This window comes from Vicugna pacos, chromosome 22, assembly GCF_048564905.1.
Source record: "Vicugna pacos chromosome 22, VicPac4, whole genome shotgun sequence".
Lineage (NCBI taxonomy): Eukaryota > Metazoa > Chordata > Mammalia > Artiodactyla > Camelidae > Vicugna > Vicugna pacos.
Window position 1 is genome coordinate 6,044,367 of NC_133008.1, and position 15,611 is coordinate 6,059,977.

Sequence of the window (15,611 nt, forward strand, 5' to 3'; positions counted from 1 at the left end):
CTTCCCCTTTGTACCCCTGCCCATCTTCATATTCATCCAGCTGTTCTTTCCTGTTGCTCTCTTACTCTTTCTTTTCTTAATGGCGTATCTGAGAACTGTTTATTGCCACCAACCTTTACAAATCTCAGTCCTGCACGTGTACCTCTCTTGTTGTCACACTGTTTTCTATTGTGATCTTGAGGACTTCCATTCCTCTGTAGGATCCTTTTCATCCCCATGAGAATCAGGGGGACGGTAAGTGAAAAAGCACAGGAAGGAAAAGTTAAAAACAAAACGGCTTACCTCTGAAACACCAAGGACTACTGAAGACGTGAGAGGTTCCGGTGCTGGGAAGGCAGGATGAGAAAAGCCTGAAACTTCACTGGATGGTTGGGAAAAGGTTCTAACTGCATCTTCATTTTCACTATTAGAATTATGGTCCTCAAAGACGGTGCTAGTTCCTGGTTTCAAAACACCATCTTTTGCCTCTGCTGTAGTGAAAACAAGGTACAGTAGATGAAATGATCTGTAATTTCTCATCAGTGAAAACACAAAAAGACAGTCTTCAAATAACTTACTGTTTATCACGGGTTCTTCCCAGGCCCGAATTAGCTTGGCAAATCTTGGATGCCGGACTTTCTAGAGAAGAAAATTGCAGCTTTAAGAACAACAAATATGAAACTGAATAAAGTAACTGTAACATTCCCCATTCCTAGATGATCTAACAAAGAGCGCTGGCTTTGGAGTCATTCAGATATGGATTCAAGTCCCGGGTCTGTCATTTACCAACCTACATCTTCTCATGGGGTGAGGATTATGACAGATGACCTCAGGGGTCCCAAAATGTTACTTTCTTTACCCCTCATTGATTATTATACAAACACTATGGTATCCATTAGATGACTTTCTTGACCAAAATGATCTAGAACAAAATCTTATACCTGATAGTTTAGAGTCGTATTGAAAAACCTCACATTAAGAAATTTAAAGTGGTGGTTGTATTTTGAAATGTGTTTGCATGATTTATATATGTGTGAATGATCTCTCATGGGGGAAATATGAGAGTTTACTTTTTAGCAGTATCTTATTTGGATGAGTTAGAACAGCAAACAGTATAAGCTACTTCTATTCCATTCGCCAAAAAGCTACAGACAAATGGTTGTTCATAGTCAGTTACTTCTAAGAAAGAGGAATAAGAACAAAAGTAATTCTGAGGGGCAATGACTCATGAGTGAAAGCCACACACATAGTAAACAGAAAGCTGTCACTAAATATGTTCACAGAGGCAGAGTGAGATGGACTGAAAGAGCAGACACCGAGGAAGTGTTTTCTGCAGAGAAATATTAGGTTTGGGGAAAATCATTAAAAAAAAAAAGTGGGGAGGAGGAAGAAAAGAAAAAATGAGACATGACTAGTGAAGTACAAACTTAAGGCAAGTAAAAAGGAAAATGTAAGTATAACAAGGCATGTGGAGAAATATATATATTTCAGCATTTATATATAATAGATCAGGGATGTATCAGTATTGTTAGGGATATACGATGAGTGAAAGCCTCTGTTTTACCTTTTTATTATATATATATAAAAATATATAAGTTATATATGCAAGTATATATATTATTCAGCAAATTTTATAAAAATATGAAAATATATGGCCTATAAAACATATATATAAAACAAAGGCCTTTCTTCATAGTATATCCCCAATAATACTGACTTGTATTACCCCACAACTGTTTGTTTGTAAACACTGCTATAAGTAACAGTTAAATTTTGTCACTGTAAGTCACTCAATTGAACATGGTCATCTCTCACCACCCACTGTTCTCTGTCTGGAACGTCCCTCCCCTGGACCTTCGTGTGACTGGCTCCTTCCTGTCCGTCACCTGGCAGCTTTGGTCACACTCAGTTCTTTCCTGACTACCTAAATTCCACCCTTACTCCACCCCCGTCCTAACTACAAACTCCCCCACTGTTGTCGAACCTCACGCTCTCCACGTTCCTTATGTGAAGGACTTACTGTCCCTGATACAGGGTTCCTGTTTACTTGTTCTTCTGTTCCTGCCACTACAGCCTAACCCCTCAGCTGCTACATTCAGTGTCTTAACTGCCTGGTGCTAGTTGGTGTTCAGGAACAGGAATTTATTTAAGGTCAAAACATGGAAAATCCCCAGAAGGCGTCAAGTACCAAAGCACTACGTACCTATCGGAGATCTCCGATAATAGCCTACCGACACTCAACATACCCCAAGTGAGAAATCCCCGTGCCCGCTCTAACTCTCCCACTCTATTGTCCTTCAGATTTTAAAAAGGTGTCCTCAACATTTCAGTAGGTCACTAGTGGCCACTGTGATCATTCTTACATTTCTATAGCACCCTTTGCAGTTGACAACGTGTTTTCACATTTGTTACCACATTTTTGTTCATGACACATAACCTGAGAGGTAGGCATCAGTACCATGTTTTGGAACGAGCTCACTGACATTCCAACAAGTCAGACAAGTTTTTCCAAGATCTCACAGTGGGTCAGAACCAGGATGCTACCACGTCTGCTGACTTCAAGTACAGGACCTGCCGAGATCCAAGAGTTCAGGCTCTTCTGACCTCTTTCCACGGCTATCACCTTGCAATAGGTCATCACTACCTTGTACTTAGCTTCCTTCAAGTTCGGTCGCCATAAAGGTACTCAGTGCATGCTATTTTCTACCCAAAATGGGCTGTCCTCAGTAAAACATCACTAAACCAAACTGGTGGTATTTTAATCCCACATATTTATTACTATTCCCCATGCTTTTGCTTCTCCTGAAATGTTCGCTGCAGATCTACTTGACAATCCAAATATAATAATACTTTCAAGTCGCAGGCACTGTCTTTCCAAGGTCAAAGTGGTTAAACAAACAAAAACACCGGTTTTTTGTGTTTTTTTTTTTTTTTTTAGTACAACCTGTTTCTCTCTGAATCTAAGAGTTTTACACATTCATTTATAACAAAGAAACAAACATCTGGTCACAGGCCGACCAAGAATTATTTTCTTCAGTTTTTAGAAAATGTAACTTCAGAACCCAAACCGATTCCCTGTGACTTCTAAGCCTTGGCTTTTGCACTACATACAGCAGTTTCATTAGGCGAGTCTGGAAAATTAACACAAGTGCACTCTGCAGTGGCATGACATGTAGCACGGAATGACTTTACTAAGTGAGGGTTAAAGTGAGGAACCAAAATTTTGCTGGGCAAATGTAAAAGTGAGAAAGTGAAGTCAAAACATCCCTCCATTTATGTTTCAACATCACGCAATGCTTACATTTGAACATAATAACAATAGAAGACAGTACCTCAAAAGCCCGGGATGATTCTGCATCTTTCTTTCCTTTGAATCTTAATGCTGGTGTTGCATCTACAAAATGCAGTCACAGATACATTAATGAGAACACATACCACTGGGAAGTTTAAGTACACATAAGTCTATCTTGATTCATGAATATGTCAATAAATTAAAGTGGCACGAAAGAATTTCAGAGGGTTGAAGCATTTTCTGGAAGAAAACTTGGTCGCAGTTGGGATATTTATGAAGGAAGATGGCAAAAGAAAAACACTTAAGAAGAAATGGCTATCAGATTTGGATCTACACACTTCAGATTTTTTACACGACTTTTTTTTTTTTTGAATGGAGGTACCGGGAATTGAACCCAGGACCTCGTGCATGCTAAACGTGTGCTCTCCCACTGAGCTATACCCTCCCCCCTCCAACCACACTAGCTTTTAAGCAGAGAAGAAAACCCATAGATGCTCCCTGACTTCCCACCTCTGTCACCTTTGTGTGCTCCGTCTCCATCAGTAGAAATCAACTTGCTCTGATCTGCCTTCTCCTTTAGAACACCGTTAACTGCCCGAGTGCCGGTCTCTTTTCCCCCAGTTTTTGGCTTTGCTGCCTCTCCCTATAAAAACAAAACACAATGTCACAAAAACCCAACATCAGAAAACATCATATTCCTACACTTGGTCATTCAATCAATCAGTCAGGAAGACAACATATAGTTACTGTATCCATCAAATCATAGGCATTCTCCTGGGAGAAGCTGGCAATATACATAAAAGACAGATTCTGCTCTACACTCTAGGGGAGGTAGAGACACATGAAAATGAATCAACACAGACAAGTTATCATTCAACAGCTCTACACCTGAAGTGAACAGATACAGTAAGGGCACAAAGGAGAGAAGAGACTTGCTGCATGCCAATAGCTCCGGGAATGCTGGGAAGACCAGACTGTGTCTTAAAAGACAGACCCAGTGCAAAGAGCAGATGTGAAGGGGGTTCTAAAAAGGGCAGCCTGAGCCGAAGGTCGAGGTGTGAAACAGCATGATAAGTCACATGGAAAACTAGAACTCAGTTACTGGGGACGGAATGGAGAGACAAAATTTGCTAGATTAAATATAAGACATCACTTCATTAATTTAAATGTGAGGCTATCTAAAAAAATAACTTCAAGTTAAAACTAGCTTCCATAGGGAACTGTATTCAATATCTCACAAAAAAACTATAATGGAAAAGAAAGAAAAATTGGTTATATATACATATATATATATAACCAAATCACTTTACTGCACACCTGTAACTCATACAATACTGTACATCAACTACACTTGAATTAAAAAACAAACTTCTATAACCAAAAAGAAAAAAGGTTAGGGTCAAATTTTCTTTCTGTTGTTCATAAAATCAGCTCTATGTCCTTCAGAAGAGTCTGAGCACTTTCTTCCATGACCTGACTTTTCCTTCTCTTAATTTGAATTAGAGATAATTTCTGTCATAATGTGTGCTATAGAGTTCCTGCTCTCACTTAACCCCACTATTTCTGCTGTGTCTGTATAATCATCTCTCTCATTTTGACACTCATACATCTCGTCCTTATTAGATGAACGCTTCCCCTTTGTACCCCTGCCCATCTTCATATTCATCCAGCTGTTCTTTCCTGTTGCTCTCTTACTCTTTCTTTTCTTAATGGCGTATCTGAGAACTGTTTATTGCCACCAACCTTTACAAATCTCAGTCCTGCACGTGTACCTCTCTTGTTGTCACACTGTTTTCTATTGTGATCTTGAGGACTTCCATTCCTCTGTAGGATCCTTTTCATCCCCATGAGAATCAGGGGGACGGTAAGTGAAAAAGCACAGGAAGGAAAAGTTAAAAACAAAACGGCTTACCTCTGAAACACCAAGGACTACTGAAGACGTGAGAGGTTCCGGTGCTGGGAAGGCAGGATGAGAAAAGCCTGAAACTTCACTGGATGGTTGGGAAAAGGTTCTAACTGCATCTTCATTTTCACTATTAGAATTATGGTCCTCAAAGACGGTGCTAGTTCCTGGTTTCAAAACACCATCTTTTGCCTCTGCTGTAGTGAAAACAAGGTACAGTAGATGAAATGATCTGTAATTTCTCATCAGTGAAAACACAAAAAGACAGTCTTCAAATAACTTACTGTTTATCACGGGTTCTTCCCAGGCCCGAATTAGCTTGGCAAATCTTGGATGCCGGACTTTCTAGAGAAGAAAATTGCAGCTTTAAGAACAACAAATATGAAACTGAATAAAGTAACTGTAACATTCCCCATTCCTAGATGATCTAACAAAGAGCGCTGGCTTTGGAGTCATTCAGATATGGATTCAAGTCCCGGGTCTGTCATTTACCAACCTACATCTTCTCATGGGGTGAGGATTATGACAGATGACCTCAGGGGTCCCAAAATGTTACTTTCTTTACCCCTCATTGATTATTATACAAACACTATGGTATCCATTAGATGACTTTCTTGACCAAAATGATCTAGAACAAAATCTTATACCTGATAGTTTAGAGTCGTATTGAAAAACCTCACATTAAGAAATTTAAAGTGGTGGTTGTATTTTGAAATGTGTTTGCATGATTTATATATGTGTGAATGATCTCTCATGGGGGAAATATGAGAGTTTACTTTTTAGCAGTATCTTATTTGGATGAGTTAGAACAGCAAACAGTATAAGCTACTTCTATTCCATTCGCCAAAAAGCTACAGACAAATGGTTGTTCATAGTCAGTTACTTCTAAGAAAGAGGAATAAGAACAAAAGTAATTCTGAGGGGCAATGACTCATGAGTGAAAGCCACACACATAGTAAACAGAAAGCTGTCACTAAATATGTTCACAGAGGCAGAGTGAGATGGACTGAAAGAGCAGACACCGAGGAAGTGTTTTCTGCAGAGAAATATTAGGTTTGGGGAAAATCATTTAAAAAAAAAAAGTGGGGAGGAGGAAGAAAAGAAAAAATGAGACATGACTAGTGAAGTACAAACTTAAGGCAAGTAAAAAGGAAAATGTAAGTATAACAAGGCATGTGGAGAAATATATATATTTCAGCATTTATATATAATAGATCAGGGATGTATCAGTATTGTTAGGGATATACGATGAGTGAAAGCCTCTGTTTTACCTTTTTATTATATATATATAAAAATATATAAGTTATATATGCAAGTATATATATTATTCAGCAAATTTTATAAAAATATGAAAATATATGGCCTATAAAACATATATATAAAACAAAGGCCTTTCTTCATAGTATATCCCCAATAATACTGACTTGTATTACCCCACAACTGTTTGTTTGTAAACACTGCTATAAGTAACAGTTAAATTTTGTCACTGTAAGTCACTCAATTGAACATGGTCATCTCTCACTATCTGAATGCTGCAAATTATTACTAGAGGGAGAGAAAAATAGATTTTAGAAAGTTCCTAACACATCAGCTTTCCACCTAGACAAAGAACTGGTAATCAGGATTCTAAGGATAATAGATAGCTTGAAAAGATATATTTCATGGAACATGAGAGGGGGCTAAAAGAAGGTTAAAAAGTTTTCATCTCAAATTCTAAGCTCACAGTTGCTGGATACTGAAAAACAGACTGTAACCTTTTCCTATTTATCATATACTTCTTATCTATTTCCTCGGCATTTATGACATATTTCCTCTCATAACAACTGAACTTTTTTACACAGCCTAAGCAAAGGGAATAGAAATTTAAGTCATATTTTTAGAATTCAAATAGATTTCATTATGATAGAGTGTGCATGTTATATCACCTGCAGCATGGTGCAGAATTCCATGTCTCCTCATGCACTCACATTCATAAAATACTAAAATGCTTCTTACATTTAAGACCTTATTCTAGGTGCTCCAGGAAATGCACAATTACGTTCCCTAATCTCTAGCGGTGTATACTGATGCAGGGGCTATAAGATGAATATGTAAATAACTACACTACAAAATGTCTGTAACTTGAAATTTTAGAATGGGACACGGGGACTGGACATACTTTTTAAAACTGTAAGATGAAAGAATTCTGAAATAGGTTTCATCATATGGTTGTTATTAAGAGTCTACTTTTAAAGCTGGCTGTTATTTTAGGGAAAACATGTTTTCTTCAGTTAGATGCAGAGTTTTGAATATATTCATAATGAGATAATTTAGAAAACACAGAGGAATCTCTTTATAATATGGATTTTGAGAAACAGAATTTTAATTTCTAAATTTCTAGAATTTCAACTATTATTTTAAGTCTTAATGCAGAACCAGAGATAGAAATATAGTAAAAAACAAAACAAAACAAAACAAAACAACCCTCTTTCCTCACAACTCTCTGATACCAAAATAATAAGTGTCCAAGGGGGAAAAAAAAAGATACATGCTACGTAAGTTTTGGAACTGAAAGGCCCCAGGAAGAGGCCATGGCTATCACAGTAAGTAGCTGTGTGCACTGAAGAGGTCCCTGAGGCACGAGTATTATACAGATGCCGTCAGTGTGGTTTGAAAGTCAAAGAATCCTTATCTTTGGCCAAGCTTCACACCTCCTCTGTTGTGGGAAACCTTTCCACAGTACAACTTTCCTGTCACGATCTATTTTCTAGTCCATTTTGCTTCAGCCTCATCTTCAGTATTTACCAAAGTAAAAAAAAAAAGAAAGAAAGAAAGAAAGAAAAAGAAAAGAAAAGAAAAAAACTGCCATATTTTAATAAAATGGTTTACTCAGACCAACTTTCTCATACAAACATAAAACAATGATAGGCAGAACACTGCTAAATTTTAAGAGTAAATACTACACAAAACTAAATTCAGAGCAGAAAAGTTAATTTCACAAGAAAACACTTTACCTTGGCAGCAAGATCTAAGTTACCATCTGATGGAGGCCGTGAATCATCAATATCATGTTTGGGTGAAATACTTTGAAGAAAAATACACATCATAAATGAGTGAGTTCATTTCTTTAAACAAACAAGTCACACAAGTCTATGCTGAGGGATGAGAAAGCAGAGTTGGGAGCCAGGCTGCCTGATGGTTAAGTCACAGGTTAACTACTTGTTAACCATGGAATCATGGGTCAACTAGTCAACCTCCTTAAGCTACAGCTGCCTAATTAAATAGAAGTAAGCTATAACAGCACAGCTACTCTGCAAAGCTGTTGTGGTGACTGTATGAGGTAACAAATGTCAAGTACATAACACGGTGTCTAACCCAGAGTAAGACACTCAACAAGCCTTGTTTCTTTTCTCTGTGTTCCCTCAGTCAGCATGTAATTTTTAAAAATCCATAAAATCTTACCGGCTTACAGAGACGTCTTCAAGCCTCGGTGCAATCTTAATCACTGAAATCTCTATTAAAGAAGAAAGTAAAATAGAGTTTATACGGGCAATAGAAAAATACAGAATATTAAAAGTATGAGATCACTGTTTTGTTAAAAAGCATTCCATTGGGACCACACCTGGAGACTACACACTTGAGTGAATACGGAGTATACTCCTGGTAAGTAATTAATGCATAAAAACCACTTCCCCTCCTTTATATTTATCAAAAAAAACAGGGTGTTTATCCAAATTTGGTATTTTAAAGTGAACTGCTGTTTACAAGGACCAAAATCCCAACCAAACTTTATGAGACTCACAAAAGAATGATAATCATTAGTAGAATCAGTATCATAAACTGACAATGTCAAGCTTACATAGCATGGTATTTCTGGATGATACCCATGGGACAAACCCACCCTGCCATTCGGCTTTGTCAACCTCATGTTGTCTGGGCACGGTCATCCCTATTCGCTCACATACGGTCTAGGGCTGCTTTCACACTGCAATGGCAGGCATGAGTGGATGTGACAGACATCACATGGTCTAAAATACTGACTCTCTGGCCCTTTACAGAAAAAGCTTGTGCATCCCTGCTTTATGTCATAACAGGAAACCCTAAGACTCAAATCGAATCTTCTTACTCGTCTGCTCAACATTCTTCAGTGGATCCATGCGGCTGCCATTGCTGGTTCCCAACTCGACAACCTTTTCTTCTTCGTTGTCCTTGCTGGACAATTGCAACTTTTCTTGGATGTTTTCTGCCCCAGTATGCGAAGAAGGTAAGCTTTCCTTAGCTGCGAAAAGAGAAATGATTGTCTTACGGCCATCACAGTAACTGCATTTCCTTTCCCAGTGGCTGCTTTAGGAATGAGCATGTGATGTAGCCCAGCCAATAAGATGCTAGGGGAAGTCTACCGGGAGCATCTCTGTTTCCTTCCTAGTTAACAGGAAACATGCAGAGAGAAGCAGCCCTCCTCACCTGGGATACTATCAGGTGAGAAGATGACGCTTGGAGCTGCTGCCAATCAGCAGACCAGGAAAGGTGACATCAAACACCAGCAGCCTCACAGCTGAAGGAGGGACAGCGTCTGGGATCCTGATGACATCACCGAACTTTCTAAACAATCCTGACTCCTGTTGCTCTAGCCAGCTACTTAGGGCTCCTAAAAGCATTCTGACAAATTTCCCAAGGTCTACAGCAGACCTACTTTCTATAGTACCAGAAAGGCTTTCAGAAGCGTGTCTGAGCTAGGTAGTCACCTCATTCCCAACCATTCCTACAGCATCCTTTCTGCACCAACAAAATGAAACATAGATCCTGCAAAGTTCACTGGCACATCTTAGCCTCTGCACCGCTGTCCTTTCTGCCAAATGTAATCTTCAAAGATGTCCCGCCCACCAAACACTGAACCTCTGCCTCCTTCCCTGGCAAACTTCTACTCACTCTGCGTGGCTTACCTGACAGCCTACCCACTTTTAAAAAACTTCTTTCCTCACCATGGACTTAAAAGTATTTGGTACATATTAAATACCAATAAAAAATACATAAAGACAGTTACAAAGTCCTGGTGGGCTCTGGGACACAGTAAGCACAGAATAAAGTAAAGCCAATCATAAAAATGAGGATGACAGTAGCAAGCTCCCGGAGGCCAGGAACTGTGCTTGTGACCTGTTTGCATTCTGCAACGTCAGAGTGGTGCTTAGTACCTAAACGACACTTGATAGTCATCTGTTAAGTGGATGAATTAACAGATAAGAATGTTTTCTTTGAAAATCCTGTTTAAAAAATATACAGACATTAACCAGGGACAACTCTGTTGTGTTATGAGCACCTTGAAGACTAAAACTCTGTCTTTTCCATCTTTGTATTTCCTACAACAGAAGTTCTTTGCTTGATCAAGGTGTACTAAGTTAAAGGTGCCCTCATACAGTTCAGACTGAACAGCATGCTAGGAGTCACATCTAGGCAACACAGTCATCATCTTTTTTTTTTTTATGTGAAGCACTTCTGTGCTTTTTTTTACAATTTGTTGAGTCCTGTCCTGAGTTGTGCTGAGTATTTATTATGACAATCCTTTAACTAATGGCAATAGAAAACCTTGTTCTAACAAAATAGTTTCATGACAAGTATCCCCAAAAAAGAAGAAATCATCTGGCTCTCATGCAGACAACACATCTCATTCTGTTTGCACTTCTGAGGAATGAAATTGGTGAGAGCGAGCCCTTGTTGGTGTAATGATGTGAAAAGTAACCAGTGCTTCTCAGCAAGGTACTGCTTGCCTGGCTTCTGCCCTATCACTAGGTACCTTTAAAAAACAGTGTGCAGTATGCTGCACACTGGCCCAGCTGTGCAGCTCTAATTGTTGGCCATTTGTTTACAGCACCAGGAAGGTATCGCTGAGCTCCCAGTTTTAAAGACAATCACTTTTTTGTGAGACTAATCACTATGCAATAAGTAGCATTCATTTACCCAATGTAATCCATTTGCTGTAAAAATTAAAGAGCCAGTTCTGTAACAAGGCCAACTTGTTATAATGTTACAGGAAATGTACAACAAAGTTAAAAACCTGTTTTTCTTATTTACACAAAGATATAATATGGGATTTCAGGGGCCATGATTAAATAAATGAATTTCTTTTCAGACAATATTGTCTCAGATTTTAAATTACCTACAATTAACTTCTTAAACAATTCTGAATACTAGACCATTAAGAAAAAATTAATTAAAAAAATAAAAACACACACAAAATTTACACACTGGCTTTTTTCACTGCTCTTTCATTATCAAAATTTCCTCAATCTTACTTTCTTTATCTATGGTAGGGCCAACAAGAGTAACTTATTACCAGAACTCTGTCCTAGGTCGCTATTTTGAGGGGGAATAGCTGGTATCTTTCCGTCTCTGTAGTCGACAATCAGTTGGGAGAGGCTATGTATAAAAAAATGTGATAAATATTACTACTTGAATACTAATATGAAAAACAATTACCAAATGTATTAAATTCTTAGGTTATTTCAGACAGTATCACAGGTAATATCAAAACTTCAATTGCCCCATGTATTTCAAATTTGTGCAACCTACACTTTTTAAATTTAGGATGTAGAATTCAAAAAGAAAAAACAGTAAGGTGAAGTAGTCATGAACGGAGGGCACTACAGCTCAGTAAGTTAACTAGAGCGAGCCTGACATATACAAAGTATCTCGAACTCAGAAGTCCCAGCTCTATAACCAACAGCTATTTGTTCCTGGACAAGGTGCTTCTCTTCAGCTCAAAGTCTTCCTTTATAAAACCGGGATCTTACTGTCAGGCAGTTAGTTATTAATACTCATAAGAGTATTATGAAGATTTAATGAGATAATGTATCCCCCAGATGCTCAGAGAAATAGTGGAAGAATGGAATAATTTGTTCTTGAACTTTAATGCTGGAACTATTTGAGAATCTCAAATAAAACCCAATGTGTGTTTTCTTTCACAGGTGTAACATTTAAATGTGGTAGTTTTCAGAAAATTTTACAAATTACGGTGATTAGCTGTTCTTCATGGTTTATACTTCAGGGCACCTCAGCTACTATATAACTTGCAGTTAAACTTATTTATAAATACATGACCTCATACAAGCATATGTATGAGAACTAAACAAGCCGTCACGCAGAAGTTTACGTGTCCATCGCCACGAAGGCCGCGGAAACTGGATCAGCACAGGCATCCCGGGAGCAGAGGTCAATCACGACCCGACTGCAGGACCAGTTTCTTTTTCCTTTTCTTCTTCTAAAATTTTATTAAAGGTCTTTAGAGAGCAACATCCAGACCCCAGCCCCAGCTGCCGAGGAGATCCTGTTAAAACCAGTTTTAGTACCAACACTGCAGCAACAGAATCAAGGGAAACAAGAGAACGATTAGCATGCCCTTGCCCTGCCCCAGTGCCTTGTGGGAGAGGACTGTCACTGTGATCTTAGGGAATCCCTTAGGTTCCTGGAAAATTCAAGAGGAAGATTATAGAAGAAAGTCCCCAAAGGAAAATACAGGATTTCCTGCTCTACTAAACATTTCAAGACCCAAATAACTAGTTAGAAAAATCAGATATGTGGCATTACTTGTACCCCATGCATAGGGGTTACACTGAGATGAAATGGAGACCAGTAGGATCCTAAGGATAAAGGTCTTACAAACCCTGAGATAAAGAACCCTGTGCCCACTGCTCCATCTCACTAGTCTGGCCTTTTGCTGGTTTCCAGCTGGTGATGGGGAGGGTCTCACTGCCATCCCCAAAGTGCCTGCTCCCAACTAGGAACTCTCACCTGTCACATAACAAGTCACAGTTAGGTCATTTCCAACCTCAGTTTAGAGATAACTGGCACTTTAATGTAAACACTTACTGTTTAAAACCATTACAACAAGCATGATGTTCAGCAGACCGTCCGTGTACATCCAGCACATAGGCATTAACACCTTTCTGAAGAAGCAGCTTGACTGTGTCTGGTGAGTCATGACGTACGGCAAGCATCAGTGCTGATCTAAAATAAATAAGAGAGACAACTTCACTCTTAGGAACTTAGTTATTTAGCTTAAACAGTTAATTTGATCTATTTTACCAAGTTAATATCCTGCCCACCCCCGGAGAACTGACCATGTACATGCTCAAGTGCTCATCTCTGCAAATGACCTCCAAGGCCAAAATGGAGGGACAAAAAAGAAGCCTCCTGTCTTACTTGGGTAGCACATAGTAGAAGTTGCTAATTTAAAGTCCTCTGAAGGACAAGAAAGGACACTGAGGTCACTGATCTGAACTAGGAAAAGGTTTAAATAAAGGATTCCCTATTTCTTCCCTAGTCTGAAATATAATACTTCAAAATCAGCTAGAGGTCAGGTAAGGAGAAGCTGTTTGCAGGCTGAAAACAGTAATATCAATAAAAATGGCAATAAAAATAGTCACAGCTGCAGTGAATCACGCTGAGGAGCATGTGCCCGGCACTAACCTGAAGAGTCTACGTGTGGTCTTTCTTAGGCACAACCACCCTTGAAGGATGTACTACGACCCTCCTTTACATGTCAGGAAACATACTGGGTGGTACTAAGTCATGTCCCCCAGGTAACACACCTGACCAGCAGGAGGGCTGGGATTTCAACCTCGTCTGACTCTAAAGCCCAGCTCTTTCCTCTTTATCATCCACCAAAGACTTGTCTTCTATGACTAAAGCTATTTTTCTTCCTTCTATCATTATCAATTAAAAATAAAAACATCAAAATGTACTAGAAATGAAAAAGGATAAGAACTGATGAGCCCACAGTATCTGGTGATAGTTACTCTCTTAGTGATACTCACTTAGTGATAACCTAATAACATCAGTATCCTTCAAAGAAAGTAACTTAAAGCAGAGTCATCCAAAAGACAAAACAAACTCCTCTTGGTTTAATATGCATCTTTTAAGAAAAAAATATATACCAAGAAGAGGTTAAAACAAATTATAAAGAATGAAGAAATTCAACACTGTCTCATAAGGTAAATTAAAATTAGAGTCCATACTAATAAAACTAAAATGAAATCCCTGAACTATTGTAAGATCGTATGACCAAAACAATCAGGTTGCAAATGACATCAGTCACTATCATAAAGGAAGATGAATCCTGCTGCATACTGCTCTTTGTGACACCAGGCAGAATAATTGCTTTTCTACCTAACTGATGACATGTTGATTCTAAGTTAATCCTCTTCTTATTAGGTTAATCTTCCTGATTGGCTGTTACTACTCTAGAACAACATTAAGATTAAAAAAAAAAAGAGAGAGAGAGAACAAACTATCGTACCTTTGCAGCTTGTCGACTGCACGTACATTTGCCTCGTTCTCTATCAAAAATTTGACCATTTCTTCTTTGTTCTTCCTGACGGCAAGTAAGAATGGTGTCAAGTCATACTGTAAAATAGTAAAAACAGTTGACAATGTACAAAATTACAAACTTCAAAACTGAATTTAAAAACTTCAGTCTCTGAACTTAAACATACACTATAAAGTAAATAAAAACTAGCCCCTTCCTCCTCGCCCCTCTGTGCTCCTTCTCTTTAAAAGGTTCCTCCTTGACCTCTTCCAAAGTTTCCCTGTGAAGTCATTCTCTGAAACTCACTTCAGACATTTGCTGGTTCCAAGAATCTTCACTTCGATTGCAGCGTGTGTCAGGCATTCTCTAGTTACCTTACTGCTCAACTACTACTCCTGACACTCTAAACACTGCTCCAGAGAGAACCATTTAGCTACTGAATCAACTACACTTCTAAGGAACCACGCTGAGGAGAAAGATGCCATACTGTCTGCAACATGCATAACCTATCCAATTACAACTACGACTAATCTCACAAAGCTTGCAGACTTTCCAGTGGGAACATGATTATTTGCATGTAAAGAAAAAGTTTCTCTTAAACCAACTTATAAATTCTAATTTGAAAAATTCCATCCCACTCTTAAGGGATTATTATAAAATACGAAGTAGACTATAAATTAATATAGACTGTCTTTAAAATCTTGAAATATTTATCAAAATATACAACAGGAATTGGAAATTCAAATGCTTACAGAGGCAACATAGGTGAAGGTCACAAGTGAGGACAGCAAACCGGAGGACACACGCCCCGCCGAGAAGGGGCCATCTCTGCAGGGCAGACCACATAGGCCTGGGCTCAAGGGGGACCAGATTTGATTCTTTAGGAGAAGTTCTGAAGTGTAGACTTCTGCACAAGTCTCCTAAATTTTAAATGTTGACTCAATGTGTGGAGACAAACTGAACATATCCAGGCATGTTTGGTCTATAGCCCACTTGTGTTTTTATGTTTGCTGTGTTTCCAAACAGTTGGGTATAAATCAAGTATTTGTATGTAAAACCTTGCCCTTCTTTAGAATCATATGTCTTATGCACAAAAACACTGGGCCCCAACATGTAATAAAAATTGTGATTAAGACTGATAATACCCACTTCAAGAA

General features: G+C 38.5%; 1 protein-coding gene across 1 annotated transcript in view; it reads right to left on the reverse strand.

Moving 5' to 3' along the window:
- The window catches only part of LOC107032853 (ankyrin repeat domain-containing protein 26-like), a 63,379-nt gene that overhangs the window by 44,553 nt on the left and 3,215 nt on the right, over positions 1 to 15,611 (reverse strand). Inside the window, exons 4-15 of the mRNA XM_072948196.1 lie at positions 14,446 to 14,552; positions 13,017 to 13,154; positions 11,485 to 11,591; positions 9,280 to 9,432; positions 8,616 to 8,667; positions 8,168 to 8,237; positions 5,459 to 5,519; positions 5,184 to 5,371; positions 3,782 to 3,914; positions 3,312 to 3,373; positions 558 to 618; positions 283 to 470 (exon numbers count right to left, since the gene is read on the reverse strand). Of these exons, the coding sequence (XP_072804297.1) occupies positions 283 to 470; positions 558 to 618; positions 3,312 to 3,373; positions 3,782 to 3,914; positions 5,184 to 5,371; positions 5,459 to 5,519; positions 8,168 to 8,237; positions 8,616 to 8,667; positions 9,280 to 9,432; positions 11,485 to 11,591; positions 13,017 to 13,154; positions 14,446 to 14,552 (1,320 nt within the window). The remainder of the gene's footprint in view (positions 1 to 282; positions 471 to 557; positions 619 to 3,311; positions 3,374 to 3,781; positions 3,915 to 5,183; positions 5,372 to 5,458; positions 5,520 to 8,167; positions 8,238 to 8,615; positions 8,668 to 9,279; positions 9,433 to 11,484; positions 11,592 to 13,016; positions 13,155 to 14,445; positions 14,553 to 15,611) is intronic.